Raw genomic sequence first — 22730 nt, forward strand, 5'->3', positions numbered from 1 at the left:
GGGGTCCGTGCGCCCGCCGCCCGCCCGCTCACCCGCCGCCGCTCTCTGCCCCGCAGGCCGAGCCATGGTGGAGCCGCCGGCCGAGCCTCCCCCGCAGCCTTGCCCGGCGCCCGGGGGGGGCGGCGGGGGGAGAGCCGGCCCGTCCCGGAGAGCAGTCGCCGCTGCTGCACCTGGATCTGTACAACTTCGACTGCGCGGCGGCGGAGGGCAGCCGATACGTGCTGACCAGCCCGCGGTCGCTGGAGGCCTGCGCCCGCTGCGCCGTGCGGCCCGTGGAGCTGCTGCCGCGGGCGCTGGGGGACCTGCTGCGAGAGGCGCCCGGGCGCTCCATGCGGGTGGCCGCCGGCCTCTACGAGGCCTACGAACGGGAGCGCCGCCGCAAGCTGCAGCAGTGCCGGGAGGAGCGGGAGAGGATTATCCGGGAGGAGAAGAGGCGGATCCTCGCGCCCCTCGGAAGCCTGCCGCCCTCGCCCGCCGCCCGCGTCGCCTCCCGCGCTGCCGCCGCCGCTGCTGCTGCCGGCGGGCCTCGGACCCATGGCGGGGGGAAGGCCAGGGCGTCGAGGGGTGCCAAGGGCAAGAGCCACTCCCTGGACTCGCTGCAGAAGCGCCGTGAGGGCAGCTGGGGCAAGACCTCTTCGGAGTCGGGGGCCTCGTCCTCCTACAGCGGGGAGAGCTTGCGGGAACGGGGAGGCAAGGTGGGCGGCCGGGGCCGGGGGGCAGCCACTGCCAACGGGTCCTTTCTGGGGCGCAGCTTCAGCCTGGGTGACCTCAGCCACTCACCACAGACTGCCCAGAGGGTCGAGAGGATCGTCAGGGAGGTGAAGAGGAAGAAGGGCCTCTCGGAGGTGCCTGAGAGGGACAAGAAGATTGCGGCACTGATGATTGCCAAGCACCAGGAGGCCAACATCCTGCGGGAGCAGCGGCAGGCAGCCCATCTTCAGTGGGACAGCCAGCGGCGCCTGGCTGAGCAACGTAAGGAGCAGGAGGAGAAGGAGAAGCAGAGGGCCCTCCTGCAGGGTCAGCGGATGTGGGAGAGCCAGGTGGAGAAGCGTCGTGGGAGGTTGAACCAGGAGCAGGAGGAAGCTGCCCTTCTGAAGCAGAGGCAGCGCCTCATGTGTGAGGAGAGGTGGCGGGAGCAAGCAGAGAAGCAGGAGCGGCTGCGGAGGGAGAGGCTGGAGAGGGCCATCCAGGAGGACAAGCAGAAGAAGCTCCATCAAGAGCTCAACCTAAAGGCAAAGGAGGAGGTCAAGAAGGAACACCAGGAGCGAGAGGAGCAGCTCCTGCAAGAGAAGCTGTCCACAGCTGCACAGAAGAGGCTGAAGAAGGAGGTGCAGCTGCAGAAGGAGAAGAGACTGTTCAACCAAGCAGAGAAGCTGAAGCATGAGGCCTTGCTCAAGGAATTAGCCAAGCAAGAGGCAGAAGAGAAGGAAATGCTGAAGGCCTCCCTGAAAATGAGTTTGACGAAGGCTCAGGAGAACTATGAGCAGCTAGTGGAGAAGAGAAACCAGGAGCTGAGGGAGAAGGCCAGGCGTGAGGACATGCAGATCCAGAGAGCTAAGCTGGCAGCAGAGAAGAAGGAAAGAGAGCAGAAGGAGCACTTGGAGGCACTGGCTAGAGAGACAGAGAGAAAGCTCCAGCATGCTGCCCAGGTGGCCGAAGAGGCCGTTCAAGAAAAAGCCCGCAAGGTAGTCTTGAGTCGTCTGGAGAAGGAAAAAGTACAGAAGATGAACAAGCAAAAGGTGGAACAGTATGAAGACTTACGACGCAAGGAAATCCTCCTCTCTATAGAGAGGAAGCTGGAGCGAAGTGAGCAGATCTTCAAGGAGAAGAAGACTGTCTTAGAAAATGCCAGATCCGTCGCTCGGGCATCCTTCCACGTCCGGGAAAAAGTACGGGAGGAAACAAACATGCGCACCTTTGACAAGATGGCCTTTGAAGCAGAACTGCATGCTCACCTTAACAAGAAATGAAAGATCTTGTCATGGATGAGTGGGGGTACACCACTGGTTGTCCATCGTAATACATCAGAAAGCTCCTCCACATGAACATTGGAAAAACAACAACAATCAACATCCACCCTAATTTCTTATTCTGGGGGAGCAGGGTACCGCACAAAATTGTGGCAGCTATTTCACATACAGTTTTAAGTACATTTTTTGTTCTGGGTGTGTTTTAAGGACTGACCTCAGTCATCTTTCCAGAGGGGAAGCAAGTTTTTGTGTCCTTCCACCCCACAAGCACACACAATTTTTCAGAAAGGGCTGCAGAAGAAGTCTGCTTGAAGCCTGTGAGTACTGATGGGTTGTTTACACCGGAAATGAGTACGGCTGCACTCTTTTCAGTTTGCAATGCAGACAACAGAGGCAATTAACTATTAGAGCCTACCAAGTAAGAACCAAAACCATCTAAGCTGATTCTGCCTTGAGTGACAGGTAGTTTGGTTTAAGTTATGGGACTGCACTTTCAAAGCTGGTACACTTCCATGCTGAAGATGAGGAAAGCTGGAGTACAGAATTCCATATGCCCTGGGTGCCCCGTGCCCACTGCTGGTACCAAGTTAGAGAAAGCACAGATCAAGGCCATGTAAGTAGACATTATGATCAGAGCTGGGCAGAAGCTGTTAGTGCTCACAAACACAGTTTCGCTTTTGCTGTTTGTAGTTGTTGCCCCTCCTAAGTATCCCCACCTTTCCTTCTCCTTTTCAAGTTTCTCTTGCGAACATCTGTAGAATTCCTTCTTTTCTTTTGGAAGAGGGGGAGAAGGAGAGAAAATTGTGGGCAAGTCACAAACTGATGGGCACCCACATAGCACACTTGTTCATTGTGATATAAAAATGAGTGAACCTGTGAAATCTGGACTTAGGGGGAAATATGGGGATCAATTGTAAATGGAAATCTGTGATTGCATAGACTGCATAGAGAAATGAACCTTGGGAATTCTTAAAATTCAAGGAGACTCTCAGCCCCTTAGCCAGTTGGACCCACCTTGAGCAAGGTGTTGGACCAAATGTCCTCCAGAGTTCCTTTCCAACTTAATTGTTCTATGAGCTGCATACAATGAGACATTCACCCAGCTCTTATCATCGTCTACTGAACAGAGGAGCATTTCTCTGTCTACTGGTGCTAACAGTTGTTTTCTCATATAGGGCACAAGAAAGAGTAGATGCAGAAAATGAGGTACATTACAGATTCTTTTAGATGACGATCATGTCTTTTTTATAATTCTTAACTCAATACTGTTTAGAGGAACCGAGTCCTGCCATTAAATGCACTGGAAATGTGAAAAGCCTACCTATACCCCGTGCACAGTGTTCAAGTAAGACAGTGTTCTGCTGCAGGTTTCCACATTTACTCTCTGTTAGGTTGGAGTTACAAGCACAAATTCAAAGCAGGCACTTTCTGCTGGTTTTTTTTCTGGCTGCTGACAGCATCAGCTCTCTGTTCCACCATCCATGACGCTGTGCTGGGTTGCTCTGGTGATGGCAGCCAGACCTGGAGCATGGAAGAGAAGCAGCAAGAACAGACAGGATCTTGTTTCCTTGTGGATGTCTCTTACATACCACACAGTAGAAGAGAAAACCAGGAGAAGGTTGACATGTGGAACAGGCACGCAGTCCCGCATGCATAGATTGCTTACCAGAATTTCCCAGAAGATGACGGCAGGTCAAAACCCTCTTAGAAGGCTTTAAGGAAGGTGTTAAATGAACAGTAACAACAACAATAGACCAAGCACACCCTGGTGCCCTGCAAGGCTGGAGACATTATACCAACAGTGTTGAAAATGGAGCAAGTAGGGATTTATTTTTTTTTTATTTTAATGGAACTTGCTCTTCTTTGAATCATGGTACAATTGGAGGTGTAAAGGGCAGGCAGCATGAAAGTAGGAATTAGGGCACCTGAGTGATGTTTGCTATGTCAGCCATTGGCTCACTGTGTAACACCAGGCAAGTCCTCAGGGGCTGGGCTTGCTCCTATTGATATAAATGGAAGCAGAGCTGGGCTCTTGGGGTTGCTGGGACTTACAGGAAATAGTAACACTTGGCTTGGCAAAGCACTTCAAAGACTTGGGATGAATGATGCTAACAAAGCACAAAGATTTATTATTTATTTATTTATTTATTTTTTTGAGTGGTTACTAAAGTAAAACATCCCTTGGTGAAAAGCACTAATTAACACCAAAATCTGGTTGCTGTGGAAAGGACAGCTGCATTACTGTTCCCAGCAAGCAGTCTGTCCCCTGACCCTCATCCTCAAAGCAGCAGTTTGAACAGTGAAACAAATTCTGCTGTGACACTGGACAAGATCCTTGAACAAAAACAGTCTTCTCCACGTGTTGTCCATATTGCAGTGATCTTTGTGTTCCCTTGTAGCTGCAAAGACCTAGAAAAGAGGTGGCCAGTGGCCTAAATCTAGCCAGCACTAAATTTCCCTTGCTCCCTGGCAGCACTAGAGTTGGGATAAAACCTGCAGTGACTCCAGCACAGCCCGTGTTTCATCTGGTTAGAAGCCTTTGGGGATGCAAAAAAAGCCTGCCAGCACAGATATGAGAGCCCTTGCTTTTGTGTGTCATTACACAGTGCTTGAAATTCACTGCTTGGTCCATTTAGAAGGAAAATAGGGAAAGCTGGGAAACAGTGGAAAGAAGGCAAAATGTGGTGGGCAAATGAGCAGACAGCCTCTAATTGGAACAGCATTTTTTCCATAAAGGTCTACTGCAATCTACCTGAAGACTTTGTCCAAATCTCCCTCTGACAGGGCATTTCCAGTGCAGACTGAGAACATTCTGTATCCTAGGAGACATGTCTTGGCCACTGACTGTAATTACACCTAGGGTCCATCTGCTGCTGCTGACTGAGTTTGACACCTTGGGGCTACAGCCGAACTAATCAAAACAAACCTACATGATGGTAATTGGATTGGCAAACTACTGTTCCTATATTGTGCAGTGTACAGTTTGAGTTTTGAATGTGCAGTCTAAGAAAAAATATTTTTTTTCAAAAGACATTAATCTGTGTATGGATATTTTTTATTTCTCTACCGGTTTCAGTCCAAAGTCCATGAAATTCGCTGGAGTTCATGAGTTTAAAATTGCAGCATGGAAAATTTAAGTCAGCAAGTTGGGTGGAGGCATGAGAGGTATTTCTTGGGTCTGCTTATGCTTCCATTTATTTGAGAAGGAGTTTTACTGCTGGATTTCTGTAGGAACAGAAATTAAATCCTGGGACACATGTAAAAAGTATAGCCCTTTTAGAGGAGGATTATTTGGTGGTTTTGCTACTGAGCTGCAGGCTAGGGAGAACTAAAAGCAAGCGACGTTATCTAACAGCTCAGAAGTAGATTGTGGCTTACTTAGAGCAGAGAAGCAGCTGATGCCATTTGTTTAGGTCCTGCAGAAAGCTAACTTAGTTGGGTCCTCTCCTGGGATTAGAAAACACATTTTAGGCTATCGCTGTATTATAATCATAAGGTTATAATAAAGACTTTGCTTCTAGGCCATTTGGCTGCATGCCACATAATGACCACTAAGCCTTGAAATGACCATTAAGCCACCTGCACTTTAAAAGCAACAACAAAAGGACAATTGCCAGGAAACTTCTGTGACTGGTAACACATCTTAGATCCAGCTAGCTTCAAATTCCTAGGTTTCAGTTCCTAAATTCTTGGTTTTCAATTCCTGAGCAGTTGGGAGTCTGGCTGTAGTTTCACGTTGGATCCCATAGATTTAATGGGACCACCCCAAATCTGAAGCTAGTGCCACTAAACATTCAGTTCTAATGCCAAACACTGACACGTGGATGCAGCTCTAACACAACTTGAAAACCACTGCACTGCTTACTGCTGCTTATTGACTAGGACTAATGCTTGAAGCTGACCTACTAGAAACCACTTAAAAGTGTTTACAGGGTTTCCGAAGTTGAGATCTTAAAGCACAGGGGAGAAGAAAGACTCCAATATCATTTAAATGTTCTAAAAAGAATAACATGACCAAGTCCTTGGATTCTTTTTCAGGCAAAACTCCTATCATTTTATACTAATGTTTTGTAGTGAGACAACATGATCAAGCACACAGTATCAAAAAAGAAGAGTCTGTCACGCTGATGACTACAACAGAACAGGCACGTAATTTCAGAGGCCTCAGAACAGTGCAGTCTGGTTTCCTTGGGCAGCTGCTCTGTGAGTCTCGCTTTAGTGAAACCGCGGCTGCAGGATGAATTCATCTTGTATTACACATCAGAGAACTCACACATGAGGGGGAAGCATTGGCTAAAGAGCAGTTTCTTTTGCCTGAGCTCTGGATGGGTTTTGGAACACAATGGAACGCATTTTGCATGTTCACGAACTCCTGGTTTTGTGGATTGTCTAGTTTTTAACTGCATCTGGGCTAAAACCGGAGCCTTTCAGTGGCATAGAGAGTGCCAACAGTCTCATCTGTATGCTTCCTCTTCACACAAAATTCATCACTAAAACATGATCTCTCTGTCAAGGTTGAATTTTGCAGATATGTTCAAAAGCTATTAGGAGAAGCAGCTGCACCACCACTAGTTAATATTTTACAAGGTAATTTTTAAGGCAGTTTATAATAACTTCTTTCACCACATACATAAGAGGGGCGTGAGGATTAGATTTCTTGCCTTGGTTACCTACTGTGTTTTTCTTATGATGGTTATGGAGCTCCAGGCTCATTCTGTGCTAAAATTTCTCTTGATGCCTGGGGAATTCTGTTCACTAAACAAATGCTGAATATGCAGTGCACACAGGTTTGGAAGGGGACTTAGTTTGGTGTGCATGTCTTTATTAAGCCAAGCCTGGACAGGGAGACATGAGAAACACAGAATTTGCAACACAAAGTCCATCAGCCACTAATTTTCCAAAAGTTCAGCTAAGAACAGCCCCAGAGCCACCCCTGCTAGCTCTCATCAGGGAAGTGTCACCCTTTGCTCTCTTACTGACCTCAGAGAGAGCCAGACTGATCATATCCTACCTGAGGACAGCTTCACATCGCTTCACTTTTTACATTAAAGAAAGATTTGCTTTCAGCTGTGGGTATTCTTCCTCTGCTGGTAAAGACAAAACTGTAGTAGTTGAAATGCTATTTTGAAAGTGGTTTGTTGGTTTGGTTTTGTTTTGGGGGGTTTTTTTGGTTTGTTTTTTTTTGTTGTTGTTGTTGGTGGTGGTGGTTTTGTTTGTTTGTTTTTGTTTTGTTGGGAGTTTTGTTTTGTTTTGTTTTAAAGCAGATGCAGGGAGATGTAAGGATGAGACACAAAGCTAGTTAGATGCAGCACATTAGAGAGGATGACTGTGACTGTCTTTGCACAAAGTTCTACTTTGTGGACCTGGAACTGTGGTGTTATTTAGTACAGCAGCAACCACATCCAGGAGAGCAGAGGTGCTCTGGGAGGTGCTCTGTGATTTCTTCACAGATCACACAGTATCCCTTCAAAGCATGCAAATGTAAACTCTAATGCTTTGCTGAGTCAAGGTCCTAGGGAATTTAGTTTAAGACTGGACTTAGTTTTCATAGTTGTAAAAGAAGGCTGAAGAAGAGGAAGATGCTGGTTTAGCCCAGTCCCTCTGGAAATCAGCCCTGTAACATTTACTTTGCGGTGCACTACAGGCATATTCTAGTGTGAGCCTATGGAGCCCTAATACAATCACTTTGGGAGTGCAGCCCCACAAGTCTTTGGCAAGAAAGTGGCACCCCTGTAAAGAGCCAGTGCTGAGACATGGTGAGAAAATCATAATGCTTCTGCTTCTAGGCAGGTGGCAGCTCTGCCCTTCTTTTTGGCGAGATGTTACTAGGTGACGTTTTGAAGAGAATACACTGGGAAGAAGAAAAAAATGCAAAACTCTTCCACACAAGACACCTGGAAACACATTCTCTATTTATGGAGAGCGACTAGCACTCTGGGGATGCCAGTCTTCAGAGCCTTCATAATGGAATAGGCCCCACATCCCACATGCCTCTTAAAGCTACAGCATGAAAAAAATTAGGTTCTAGGTCTGACTTCTCTGTCCTTAGACCGTTCTTTGAGCATGGCTCTTTGCTGGAGGCTCATGAGCTGTTACCGTAAGATTCTAGTCTGAAAACACCCAAATCATTCTCTGGCAACTTTGCACTCATCTCCTAAGTCACTGCCATTCAGCAAGAAATCCTCTACATTACAGAACCACTCTGGCAGTAAGAATTATTCTGTGTTACAAAACAAAACTGCCAGTGCTATTTTGTTCTTATGTGATTTACACAGCTCCCTGCATCTAATCTCAGGACCTGGCTGTGAGGTAAACTAGTTATCGCCCCCAGCCTAAGTACAAGCAAACTGAAGCAGAAAGAACTGATGTGACTTGCCCTGGGCCATGCTGGCCTCCCTGATCTAGCTCTCATTCAAGTCCTCCCTAATCCCCATGCAGCCCTCTAATTAACATCTCCTGGTCGCAATGGAGGGATATGCCTGTGCCCCAGCTGCGGCAGCTCCTCTGGCTCCTGCTTTGCAGCTGGTGCTTCATGGAGGATGAAGGTTTTAAGCCACCAGCTGCCACTCCTGGGCATTGCCCCCAAAACTTGAAACAGTTTTAAATGGGGGGCCTGAAGGTGAGATAGGGCTGCACGAAGGTGAGATAGGGCTGCACTGGGAGCCTGTGACAGAGGCACAGTGAGAAGAAGATATGTTAGCTAAAATGGGCAGGAACTACAGATGATAATGTTCAATGAGAGAGTACTCATGGACTGAGTATCCTTATACCATCCTGGCTAGCTAGAATCACTTATATCTCTATGTATGACAGCATACAATAGCACTTTTTTTCAGCACATTAAACTTACAGAGCCCAGTTCATCCCATTAGTTACTTCTCTAGGGCCAGCAGAGTTGTTCCAGGAATGAATGCAACCTTTTATTATTTATGCAAATCACAGTGGCTTGGGATATCTTATGCTTCCAAGAACTTGGTGGAAATTTCCCCCTGCCTGAACAGTACCCAGGCAGTGGGATGGGAGGGTCACGTAACAGTTGGTATTTTTAGACTGGGTGACAAATTTGTCAATACCCTGGTGCTGGATGCTGTGTTCCTTGGTGTTTACAAAGTAATGTCTGCTTTAGCAGCTCAGTGCAGCTGAGGGGAAGAGCAGCTGGCACAGAAGTATCTTGTCAGACAGCAAGCTAAACAGTAGGGAGTAAGAGATTTGGCTCTGTGTGTGTTGGGTGCTACTGGGAATGTTTTGGTTTGTAAGAGGGTGATGGGATAATTTCTTCTCTTTTTTAATCACCTCCAAAATAGGCTGTGCTATTTTTGACAATTATTTAATGATTTATAAGAGATGGGAAAATAAATGAGGAAGAGAGCTCAAAACACAAATGTGTAGGTAAAGCAGAAAGACATTTTCCTTTCCCTCCTAAAAAAAACCTGTGAGCATTGTGCCAGCAGGTGAGAGTTTTGTTAAGTGCCAAGTTGCATGCAATTTCTTAGACCCTGGGGGGGGACACTCTGTTCACAAGCTTTTCTACCTGTGCACCTGTCTCCTGTACATGCTGACAAAACAGGCTTTATGTTTACCTCTCAGTAACAGTTATTTCTTCGAATTTCAAGGAATAGGTGAGATCCATGAACAGAAAGAAACTAATTTCACTGTAGAGGGACCACTGAACAGCCATCCTGGGTGGACTCACTCCACATCTGACATGAACCCTGATGGTAGAGTGATAGTTTGCTCTCATCAAATTTTAGCAACCCTCAGCCAGGCACTGTCTAGGAGCCTCTGCACCATTTTCAGCTCCCACTTGATTCAAGCTTTGTTTCCTAGCCAGTTTAATCCTGAGGCTCCTGCTCCCATTGTCTCTAGTAAGGTACCTGGGGAGCTGACCACAGGGTGCAGCCAAGTCTCCACTTATCTGTAGAGGCTTCAACCAAACTAATTTGCCTTGCTCTTCCTTAATCTGGGGCATGTCTGTGTATGAGCAACTACAGGAACTATCTGAATATGGGCTTTGAGTGGTGTAGGTTGAACATCTAGAGAAGGACTTGGGTGTTGCAGCATAGCAAAGGGATGCTACTGTTTTATTTTTGATTATCGATACCACTGCTAATTTACTTCCCCTGCATTGCTTTCTCAGACAGTGTACCATGAACAGGTTGAGCACTAGCAGCCCCAGAAGTGCTTAAGTGTTGCCCTCCACACTTACACCAGTGCTTGTCATGGGAAGCAGTGTCCCTTCTTACATGAGAGAGAAGCTTTCCTTTCTGCAATCATCATCATATCATGCACAGGTGCTTTGGAGACAGGCTGGCATCCTAAGATACATCCATCCTATCGCCACCATCGCCAGCTTCTCCTTATGACCTGAATTCTACCAGTAAATTCATAATTAGCTGATATAGGCCTGCATGACCTGTCATGACAGGAATTTTAGATATAATGCAACATCTGAGTCATGGCATTGCTTTTTCTGCTATTAGTTTCACCTGCTGCTGCTCAGCAGGAAGTAAAGCAAGGGAGGATTGTTTCAGTAAACCAGAGGTGACCTGCCTGCTTTCAGAAAATCTAGGCAGGTAGGCAAGCTGAGGGCTTCAGGGCTTTATGCAACACTAGAGCACCTGACATCTTAGGTTAGCTGTAGGTACACTACATATCACTTTGCGTGGTAGCTGTCACTCCAGCTTACGTCTCTTGGGTGCTGTGAATCCTAATATCTTCCAGGCAGAAGGCACTCTGTCTTGTAACAGAAGGTTTCTCTGATTCCTACAGTATTTCGAAGAACCTGCACGTATCTGTTTGCAGAATCAGATATTTCAGTACATTTTATTTATGGTTCCATCAAAAAATTGTAGAGGTAGAGATTCCTGAAGGCAATGATGTTCCTACCCAGAGCTACTGTACTCTCTGATTGTCTCTGATCAGACTACACTGTGCTACTCTAGAGATTTCTTGCAGCTCCTGCAGTCTCAGGGAACCTGCAGATCCCTCCCTGCAAAGACACTGTACTATAACGCAGATGCCACATGATTCAGTCACAGGCTGCAAGTCCCCAAATGCACAGAAATTTACTGTAAGCTACCAGGGGAATTTCTGCAGAGTCTCCTGGAATCCATAGGGGCCATTCCTGTCTGCCCTGATGCCACTGCTGTATAAACTCTCATGCTGTACAGTACCTGCTGACCTAATAATACGGTCTGAGTCCTCTCCATGACAACACACTGCAATGTCCTCAGGTACAGGGAGGCATCCTGCAATCAGGCAAGGCTGGCCAGGGAATCCGTGTATCAGATGTATAGAGTATAATTTAAACGTAAGTATTTTCTATGGGGAAGTTGGAGGCATAAATGCAAAGGGGCAGAATTACTCCCCAAGGGAAAGGAAATAATTGCTGAATGTGAACGAGAAGAAAGAAATGACAAAATGAGACCTTTAAATAACCTTAAAATCATAGGAGACCTGGTTTACAGGTTTCATGTAAGAGATGTACATGACCAAACAGCTTCACACATTTTGGATACCCTCAGGGAATGAAGAATGATGGGAAGTATTGAGGACCTCAGGTAAGAAAGGAACGGTTTTTTTCAACATGGGTTGGGGTTGGCTGGAGTGGAGAATTGTAGAAAAGCTGTTCAAAACTATGTTCCAACTATGATGGCATTACAGCAAAGAAACATAGTCCAGTTCTCTTTAGGGAACTGGATTGATGGCTGACAGTGTTGCACAAAGACCAGATCAATACAGGCCTTTATTTGTAAGCAACCATTTCGATTCAGTCACCAGACCACGGGATTGGGTTTGTGCCTGCTAAGGTCAATTGCCCAAAGGCAAGCACATGGTGACAATTAGCACATTCCTGTGTCCAACAGAGGTGACACCACAGCCAGAGGAAAACTGAGGCTGGGGCTGTTTCCAAAAAGGGCAGAGACCTTCTGAAAGGGAAAAGCCAGATTAAAAGGGAATCATAATCCTTAACTATTCAGTGACAGCCTGGGAAGAAAGGATTGCTCAAAAAAAACCCAAGGGTCCTCTCTCAAGGAAGATAGTGTTTCCACTGCTGGCAAGCTGGGCGTGGGCTCATGTCCTCATCTTCTCCTTCTCTGGCAGGGGCAAGAGACAGAATCTCAGCAAAAAGAGGGGGACAGAATTCTGTCTGAGAGGATAAAACCTCCTAGGTCAGACCTTGTCAGTCAAAGCTCTCACTCTGATTTCACTTGCAGACAGGACCCTAAATATCACTGGGAGACTGGGCTTCAACCCTCAACTTGTACAACCTAAAATCTGGTCATGCATCCGTGCTCTGATGCATTTGCTGCACTTGCTTGGACATTAAGGCAGGTTTGTGGGGCTTTCCACCGTGCCAGCTGCATGCTTCACAGCCATATCCCAGCCACAACTTCGAAGCAGCAGGAAAGGTTGTATCTCATCCTTCCCCAGTTCAGATCAGGATTAGTTGCTTATTCAGAGTCCCTTCCCCCATTGACAGAGTGGAGGAAAAATAATTATAAACCTTCTTTTTATGTATGCCAGCTAGCAGACAGGATCAATACGCAAAGGGACTCCCTGATTTCTGACATGCCTAAGCCCTCAGACAACTGTGGGGTTTTTGCACCATATGGCTCTATCACTTGATAAAATAATGCCCTAGATATGCTGGTTGTTTTCCAGTCTGCCACCAAATGAACTTAGGAGGATGGGCACATACAGCCACAGGTTCTGTAATGTTGTCACCATTTCTGAGGTCTCCAGACCTATCACAAGCTGCTGTATTTTTGCAGCCCCTCCTGCCCCCCCTCCCTGGGACCAGCTACCAAAGGGATTAAACACGGCATGCTATCTACTGCAGTGGCTTAATCACTAAGCAAAGCACTCATCCCCTGACCACAAGGTCAGGGAATTATCTTCCTGACAGATAATGCAGCCAGGGCTTGGAACAAAATGAGGAGCTGAACTGTCATTGCAAGCCCACAGGCCACAGCTTTATTGCTGTTTCCGGGGGGAGTAGTGCTGCTAGGATGCTATGAAAGTGTAGCGTGACTTTTCCCACATGCCCCAAGATGCCTCTTGGTGGCAGAGAAAGATAAACACAGGAAAAATAGCATGCAGTTTTGTGTACACACATCCCCCTCCTGTAAACACCTCCTATGCCAAACCTGTCCCTCTGAGAGCGAAAGGTTTTGATGGTTGGATGTATTTGGCACTGTGTACTAAAGAGACTGTGAATAACTAACTGAGCACTAAGACAGGGCCAAAAGAGAAGTGACCTCGGGGGAAATATATTTATCTAGAAATATGGTTTCAGAAGGCATAGATCCTATGCTTCAGTTTCATCAGAAGGTGGGAAGTCCCATTCCTACATAAACCAGCCTGTTGGGGCAGAGCTGCAAGGCCTGCCAGTCCCACAGCTCACCACACAGCTGCCAGAGGGCAACTCAAGCCAGTGGGGGAAAAACTCTTCATTTGAGATTTAAATATAAAGAGTTCAGGTCTGCTGCCACCATAAAAGAGTGAGGAAAACTCCTGACACAGTGAGCTATGAAACCAGGTTCTTACTAGGAACTAGCACAGGGCATCAGCTCCAGCAGCTGTGCTGTGAGCACCTCAAGATCCTCTGCACACAGCCAGGAAGAATGAGCCATGGTCTCTTGCCTGGTGGCCACCCCTTTTCATAGAAGGGGAAGGCATAAGCTGAGGTTACAGAAAAAGGCTGAGAAGGTGAAGCTCTCTACCCAAAGCTGGGCGATACAAATAGCTTACAGCTCTCCAGGTGACTCCTTCGCAGTCACATATATAGCAGTAACTGCAGAGGAGGAATCCTCATCTCTCCGCTTTAGTCAAGAGGCCAGATCCCTAAGACTCTGGTTGAAATTACACACATGGTAAATCTTTCTTGTTGTGCCTTTCAAAAGCCGCTAAGCAATCGAATGACATTTTGTCACCTTCCTCAGCGCATCTCACCTTCTGCAGTCCAGCTGCTCCCTAAAGGCCATAGCCGTTATCATTTCTTCGTGAAACGTTCACACCTTGCCAAGTCTCTGTGCCTTACCTGGGGACAGCAAGGGCTACGCTGTAGCCAGAGGCACTGCTCTCCTCCGTCTTTCCAGCAAGAGATGCTTCCGGCAGTATTGGTGTGGGATGCAGCACATCTGCAGAGAAGCAGCTCCCACCTCAAAGCACAAGATTAACCCTGAGCCTGCTTAGCAAATTCCACTGTTCTTCAGCTATAAATAAAAAATAAAATGTTTTTATTACTTTCAGATTGAAACAGGAAGGGTCTGATCATCTTTGAGATCTCTGTCTCTATTAAGCTTGGTGGACAGAGGTCACAACTATGGGGAGATGGAAGAGAGTGAACAACTGCCTCGTTTTCGTAGGAAAGCAAGCTAGATGGACAGGTTGTAGTTGAAGCTTTTTTGAGCTGAGTGCATTGCATCTGAAGAGTGTGTGTCCCCCAAAGAAGGACTCACTGAGGTTATGTGTGTGCTGTTCATTCTCCTGGGGCAGGGCACAGACATCAGTGCCCTTTCCATACACCCACCTCCAACCTAACAACTAAGGCATAGCAGAGAAACAGGCAGGACTGGCAGGTGGAGTAAGGAACATGCCTGCCCTGCAAGGGGCCTGGATGAGCTAGCTACAAATAAAGGTGCTTTTTCCTCACCTCTTATCTCAGGCAAAGGAGACAAAACCCCACAGTACTCCATGTGGAAGACAGAGCACTAATAAGCTTTAGATTTTCCACTCGACTGCTGCTCTTCAACTCCTCTCCCTTTCCCACCCGCATTTCTGTTGCCTTTGGGGAAATTTGACATTATGTATCTTTCTATATTCTTAATTAGTAACAAAAAAATCCCTCCCTCCATTAAATGACTCTCAAGAACAAAGACGGGGGAATGTACATTGAGAACTGTTTGCCTTACTCTCTGCCAGGGGTCTCTCCCCAGTGTCCCTCCCATGGCCACTGTCCCTGCAGCTCCAGGATCCGCAGCCACCACAATCCAAGTTTCAGTGTCACTTTGTCCATAGCAGAAAGCTGGACAACCCCTGCACAAAACCCACATCTCTGCTCTAGACCACATATAGGAAAGGACCCCTTTTAACCACATGGAAATTAAACACTACTCTACCTGTCCTGTGTGTGTTTCTCTCCACAGGAACGTGGCTGTGGGTTTGCACCCCAGAACTTGTTCTGGTCAAGCTATAGGCTGCTTCTCAAGAAGGCCAATGGCTACACAAGTTCACCAGGTCAACTGGGGGATGGCATGAGCTCCCTTATCTTCCCACAGATCTCTAGTTACTAATTTTCCCATTTCATTGAGCTTCACCTCCTCCCTACAACTAGATTTTACTCATGACATCTCTACATTTCCACTATGCTCCAGTTGACAGCATGACCACCAGGAAGAGGATCATCTCTTACAGAGGATTCACTGGCCCTCAGCCTCCAAAGGCTACAGCAACTAGCCTGGATAATAATTCATCTTCCCAAAAAAATGATCCATATATATTTAGATATTTGGAAAATGTATGTAATTAAATATAGTCCCTCCAGCAGTGAGTGTAAGGGCCTGGGCCAGCCACTGCTTTCCTTCTTTTCCCTATTAATAGTGCTAGCTCCATGAAAAATGGTGTGGCCTCAAGATTCTTCTTGCTATGTGAGACAGGGTCCCTCCCACCAAGCACCCTGATTCCTCTCCTTCCCCTTGCTCTGGTGCTGCCAGCTGTGTTTGCCAGGTTTCCCTTGGGAACTCCTCTGCCTTCCAGCTCTCAGTGCACAGCCAAGCCACGGAGGCTTGCCAGCCCACGTGCTCCCCAGCCAGCTGCTGCTCCTGAATACCTCCTGGAGGGTCTGTGCCGGGGTGTGTGTAGGTCCAGGCAGCACTTAACGCAGGTGGGGAAATCCCTAGTGAGTGCCAGAAATGACATGCTACAGATCTATTCCCAAGCCCTTTTCACCATAGATTAAGAATGACACTAAAATTCACCCAGTGGTGAGTAGGTGAAATGTACTTGTCTGTGGCAGGCAGGAGAAGAGATTAGAAACTCTAGCGGTCTTTTCAATAAATCTCTGAAGATTAAGGAGAAAGCAGATTCTATAAAGTAAAATCTGATTTGTGTTTGGTACAGCTGTCCATCCAAAGATGAGTACTCACATCCCACTTCTGCATAATTCACATTGCTCCACATGCACCCTCCAGAAAGTGAGCTGAAGTCATGGCTTTACTACTATAATTAGCATCCATAATGTGGCAGGCTGGAGTATCAGGGCTGTGGGAATGGCAAATAGTAACCCATTTCTCCTTAGAAAGGAGACAGGATTCATTTCATGTTACTTCAGGAACTCATACCTTACCACAGCAAACATCACATGGACAGGCAGAGAAAAAGCAGAATATAGTCCTGTCTGTCCTACTGTCTCCTGACCTTATACAACACAGCCTCATTCTTCCATAATTCATGTCTCCTACTGCAGAAGCAGCCACAGCTTCTGATTCTCTGGCTATCCCATTACAGCAGTAGTAAGAGTGCAAGCCAATTATTCTGCAAAACAATTCAAATTAATTCAGTGCCTTAAACCAGCAAATCTTTCTTTACAACACCACCTCTTCTTTGCTGCACTGCAGCTACAAGAACTCAACAGTTCTGTCCCTCCATCTTCCCCATGAGCCCACTGTCTTGGACACACATACCACCGCCTCCCAGGAAACAATTTCTTGTTTTCTTTTCAGTGACATTGAGAGATACTTAAAACATCCCTGATGCATGTAAGGAGAATGTTTTTCCAGGGCTCTTAGGATACTTAGTTGCAGTTTGTTAAATCATGTGGATAGGAAAATGTTGAGGACATTTCTGGCACACCAGCTGTCTGACCTGACTTATTTACATGATGCTAAAGCTAGGAAATGCACTAGTTTTATAGTCCTTGTAATCTGAGACTGTTTATCCAGAGAAAGGCAGCAGCAAGGAAAAGGGCACATCAGGCTCCCTATGTGCTGGCTTCAAAACCCATGTCAACCCCAAGCCTCATGCTCCAGCCCCTGTTCTGGAACAGGCTGCTTGCCCCTTTCTCCAGCACTGCTCTGCACATTGGAGCTGTGTGCCTGGCCGTGATGGGAGCTGCCACCACCCGTGACCCTCATCAGGGCAGCTGGAAAAACGCTCAGCTGTCTGTCTTGAGCAGGTTGCTGAAAGACTTGGAAAAGCTGAGGCCACAGTTGACCTGGCTGCTGCAAGGTGGAGGTGCAGAAGTGTCCCTAATGCAGGATTAACAGGCTGTTGTCCTTACCAAGGCTGTTTGCCCACACATGACTTTCTCTGTAAGTCTGGCAATGGCATCTACAGTAGAGAGACAGCCTTCAGGGTCACCTTTAGTTACAAAGCACACCAGGCTTCATCTGAAGGTAAAACTTTCCAGTCTTCTCTCCGCCTATAAGGAAAAATCAGAAATTACTTTTGGACAAATTATTTTTGGGCAAATTATTTTGAGGGAAAACAAGAAAAATAAAAAGAAAAGCCTCATTATGAAATATTTCTTTAGATAGATGACATACGTTTGAGATACACATTTCATACGCATCTTTAATGTATGTGTGTGTGTACCTATATATGCACTCGTGCACATATGTATGTGTATGTATAGTGCGGAGAGGTGAGTTGGATTCACTGCTCATTAGCAGCCTGCAAGGGACACGTGATGCCAGCCGACTCACTAAGTACAGGCCCCCTGAGCCTCTCAGTGAAAGCTCAGACTGCTTTGGTGGACACACTGGTTCCTCAGCCTGCCTCTCACCCCTGTGAAACACCCTGGGACAGAACCTGGCCCACAGACCCAAAAAGGGCCTGTGCTGCAGGTCCAAGGTGAGGGGACACCAGGCACCACCTTGCCCAGCTCTGCACCCAAGGGCTTGGACCAGAACCATGTGTGAGGTGAGCTGTGAAGCAGGGAAGGAAAGTGCCTGGTTAAGAGCCTGGGGTGTTCACTGCCCATCACTGTGCATTTTCTGCATGAAATGCTCAAGTCTGAAAGACTTTGGAGTAGATGAATAGTATTTCTAGACAGGAAACCAGTGTTACGAGAAAAGCATGAGCAACTTTGAGGCCATGTCTCACCTCCTTTGCTCTCTTCAAGGAGAGCAGCCCTGCCAGCTCCACCATGGCAGGGTGGGCTTCCTCTCTGTCTGGGGCAGAACTGTCCTCCCATGGCTCCCGGGTGCCGCAAAGCCCACTGGGGTGATGCTAATTTCCACCTCGGGGAGATACAGTTAGCCACAGTTAGCCAAAGAACAAACAGAAAGCTGAGGGAGCAGGCTGGAGGGAAAAGCAAGGAGAAGCCAGCTTGCCCCTTACAATCCTGCTCAAAGCTAGGGAGAGTTGGATAAGCAGGGAGGAGAGTACATTCGCCGTGTAAAGCAGTTTTTGTTTGCTAATTTTGTGACCCTTCTTAAGTACAGACAGGACTGAAACTCCTGGTATGGGGAATGCACCAGAACCAAGGCCCAGAAACATATTTCAGGCCTGCAAATTCCTGTCTGGACAAGAAAAAGAAGATTATCAAGACACTTAATTCCTTTACAAGGTGCTATCCACAACAGCTATTCTTTTCTTCCCTACTAGGTCTGCTCTTTCTTTCCCATTCACCTGGAAAGCAACTGTTCTCTGTTGGCCTTCTCTCCTGCACTGGAAATGAAGCAGAGCTAAGTTGCAGCTCCCTTGACATCCACCCTCTGGATCCTCCCTGCACTGCACTTAGGAGCCAACCTAGATGCTCATAGCAGAGCACAATAGAAGTAGGGAATCAGGAGATGTCTTCTCTCTTCAGGAAAAGAATGGGATAGCTCCCACACCTGCTCCCAGTGGCCTTTCGTAAGGCTGCCTTGTTAAACACCCTCCTTCCATTCTGCTGCTAAAAGCTCAGTGGCAGAGTCTGCCCTGTTGTGCTGGAATCCAACAGGTCAGAGACATTGAGAGGCTGGGATGCAGAAGCAGCTCTATCAGTGGCCACAGGGCTCTCTGCTCCTGGGTTGCGGCACAGAGCTGCAAACTGAGCTCATGCCCACTTGCAAGGGGAAGCCAAAGAGTCCCATGATGTTGAGTCACTGTGAGTTTAGTTGAGAGGGGTGTCATGCACATCCTTTGGGGCATACAGGTCTGAGGGTGCTCCTTGGAGCCACAACCACCATGACTGCTTTTGAACAAGGCTGTAATGCAGCAGCAGTTGGTCACAGCTGGAGGGATTTTCTGTGTAGTGAGCAGCCATTAAATCTAATTCCATGCCAGCACCAGGAGCCAGCCACACACTAGAAGTGGACTTAGTGTGCACCTTCTCTTCTAGCTCCTTCAGCATCAGCCAAAGCAAGGGGCTAAAACATCTTCTCCAAACAAACTAATTTTCCCTTACTGCAGTCTGGCTTCAAGCTTCAAGTACAGTGGGTCTCACTACTCCCCCTCATCCAAGCTTGATACATGTGATAAGCACACTTATTTTACCCATCTGTGGTACCTTTGAATGGATGAGAATTTTCTGTCCTCATTTTGGAGCCCACATTCCCCCTGCACCGGGAACAAAAGACAGCTCTGCCTCCACATTCTTTCTCTTAATCTAAAATAAGTTGCACATCAAACCACACCTGACCTGTATTTGTGAAAGGGAGGAAACTACAAGAAAATTTTAAGAGAAGGAACAGAAGCAGAAAGACAATGGAGTGTCTGCTTTTACTGCTATTCCCTGTATCCCTTCATGGGTTGCAGCATCTCTCTGACGTACTACATACTTGATCAGAGAGGGATTTAGAGGGTTGCTGCTCCAGGCTAGAGGAGTTTCTGAGCATCCAAATCCATTGAGAGCTACAGTAATATCCAACCTCTTCCAGTCAGTGCTGAGATACCCAAAAGCTTTCCAGAATCAAAAGACTGACTTCTCCCCTGCCTAAGCCACCTCTCCATACACACAGCTACCCAAAAAGAATAACAACAGTAAGCCACATCCCTGCATCACCTAGCTGGGCCATGTCCCATGCAAGTTGGGGAGAGGGAAAAAGGGCCTTAGCTGCAGATCCCTTTTCTCTGAGCACCTAGGGCTACACTCCTCAGTTGGGACCCAAATTGGGTTTTGATTACTGAAAAATAGAACAGCTATATTTTGGTTATTGAAATGCACTTGCCACAGAACAAGCTTTGTTTATTTTTTAAGCACACCAACTCGCTATCAGCAGCGCTCTAGTTTTTAGTCACACCTGCTGCACTCCTACCTTTCAAAATCATTCCTCTTGAAGCCTCCTCACCTTTCCCTCACCCTCAGCAAGCACACGTGTTGTACCTCTGTCAGGAAAAGAAGGGAGAAATGAAAACAGTGGTTCCTCCCAAGCAAGTTGTAATCCAATCAATCTTTGGCAATCTTTGCATTAAGCCTGCTTCTCTACTTTGCTTCAAAAGCCACAGCATTCCCACCTTCTTGGTGTTTTGTTTTGATTGCTGCTGAGATGAGTGCACCTAAGAGCACAGCTTACCTGTGTCACTCAAGGACCTTGAGTGCTTGTGAACTGTCCCAAAGACAGAGCTCTGCCAAATGCACTATAGCCCTGTTCATGGCTGTGCTTCCAGCAGTGACTAACAAAAGCCTCCAGCCATACACCCACCACAAACAGCTTGTTTTCAAGCCTCATTATTAAGATGGAGATGCTAAAAATATTTATTTCTGTTTTGAAGAACTTAGGGAAAAAACCCACAACAAAAAACAACCTGTTTTTCCTCATGTCAGAGGAGCAGGGGCTGCATCTCCTGCAGGCAGGCACTGATGTATGGAGGAACGGGAAAACAGGAGCTCCCTCCTGCCCCCAAAATTAATGATGAAGAAACAGATGGGAGCAGCAGGTCTAGGAGAAGACGTTCCTCTATTCTTGGGTGGTTTCCACAGGGAGGTTTGAGGCAGAGGTGCAGTCAAGAAGAACTGAAGAGTAAGCAGAATTCACTTATTATTTTAAGCAATGCAAAGTTTGCGCTTTTCAGGATACAGTAAAATAAGGACATGTGATCCTGCTGAGTTTATTTGCAACACCTCTGAGTTAGCAAAAGGTGCCTTTGTTACCCCCACAAAATGGCCTTTATAATTTTCCTTCCTCTGAAGTGCCAGATCTGCCAACACTGGAAAAAAAAAAAAACAAACCACCAAAACCATGCATTTTGGTTCAAGCCCTACAGCGTATCCTGCAAGGAGCAGAAAGGACTCAGCAACCTGACTGAGTACTCAGTCAGATCTTTCTGCATTTTGGCTATGGAGCTAAGCCTTCGGCGAGAAAGAAATGTTACTTAATATAGTAAAAGGAACGTTATCTCAGGGCACAAAGAGACACTGCAGGTTGTTCAACAAACCACACATTGTAGCCAAGCTCATGGTGACCTGTCACCCCAACAGTCCACCTCAGACCCAACTCTCAGGTAAGTTAACTACAGCAGTTCCTCTGGCTTGATCATTTCTCCCATTCAAGGCCATGCTCAGACTAGGTGGATAAAAGATTGTACACAGACTAGGTGAAAAACTGCAGATTTGTTCTTGTGCCAAGTGCACCAGATAGAAGATGCTAGAAATAATACACCCTTCACAGGCACACCAGGTGAGAACCAAGAGTACTAATCGTCCAGGCAAGCCCCAGCCTTGGTCAAGACTTTCAAAGCATGACCACTTTCCTGGGAGCATTCTCCTTACTAGACACAACATGAGCCATCTTCTGTCCCTCTAGTAACCACAAAAAGTGACTGCGCTGAAGAGCATTCAAAACAGACTGTTTCTATGGAAAACTATCATCTTATTTCCATAGAGATATGCCAATATTATGCTAAGTCCTAAGCAGAAAGCCTGCCTACTATCTGGAGCTAAAAAAAAAAAAAAAAAGCCATACTCTGTAGCTGAAAACTGCTACCAGCCTGTGTCATTTACGTGCCATGCACAGCAATGCATAACACGCACCAGCAACCATTTATCCTTTACTATTGACTTCTGACCCCGAGGGCAATTTCTGTTTCTTATCCACTTCCTCTGCTTTAGAAGCAGCACAGATGGGGGGCAACAGGGCTGTGGTTGCCTTCCTTTCTCTGCCATTTACTTCTGTGCAAGAGTAAAGCCTTGGGGCAGTGGGCACCAGGGGAGCTGCCAAAGCCCTGGCCTTTGGCAGGGATCCCTCGTCCTCATTAGGGACTGAAAGAGCCTGTGTATCTTACAAGGAGGATGAAATTAACCCTTAAATTGGTTAGTTAAACCTTAATGGGAACCACTCTTCACACTGTGAAAAGTAGGCTTCACATTTGGCAGTGTCCACAAATTTTAAAGTGTCTCTGAAAGGGACAACAGGGAAGACAGAAGAGAATTTCCCAGATGTTAGCCAGAAGGTGGAGGTGGTGGAAGAATGGCCACAATGTAGCTGTTCTGCAACTTCAGAAGTGAAATCTTAGAGTTGCAAACCATCCTATATTTTCTCCTATCCTCAGGCACGAGAAAACAATTTAGACAACTCTCTCAGTGGAGGGAGTTCTCATCTCATTCCCAAGTTTCCCAGGAGGAGAAAGCAATCTAACCTAGAATTACTAGTGGAAGTTGTTTGAACAGACGTGGGTTGCTCCCTAAGCCATCTTCCTGTTACTGCATTGCATTAAAAATACACGGATAACATTGAAATCAATAATTTCTATATCCTTTTAACCAGAATAAGGAGAGAGTCACTTAAATAAGATGCTATGGTGCATAGACCCACCTCCATGTTGACTCTGCCA

General features: G+C 46.8%; 2 protein-coding genes across 2 annotated transcripts in view; one reads left to right on the forward strand and one right to left on the reverse strand.

Moving 5' to 3' along the window:
• The window catches only part of SUSD6 (sushi domain containing 6), a 106102-nt gene extending 105962 nt beyond the window's left edge, over positions 1 to 140 (reverse strand). The window contains exon 1 of the mRNA XM_027707879.1: positions 33 to 140. The gene's annotated coding sequence lies outside the window, so the exon portion shown is untranslated. The remainder of the gene's footprint in view (positions 1 to 32) is intronic.
• CCDC177 (coiled-coil domain containing 177) lies at positions 65 to 5007 on the forward strand. The gene is given in 2 exon segments (XM_027707853.1): positions 65 to 117; positions 119 to 5007. Coding segments are annotated over 2 exon segments (1905 nt in total). The 3' UTR covers positions 1971 to 5007.
• The last annotated feature ends 17723 nt before the right edge of the window (positions 5008 to 22730 follow it).

The sequence above is a fragment of the Neopelma chrysocephalum genome, unplaced genomic scaffold, assembly GCF_003984885.1.
Source record: "Neopelma chrysocephalum unplaced genomic scaffold, ASM398488v2 Primary Assembly neopelma1_24, whole genome shotgun sequence".
NCBI lineage: Eukaryota > Metazoa > Chordata > Aves > Passeriformes > Pipridae > Neopelma > Neopelma chrysocephalum.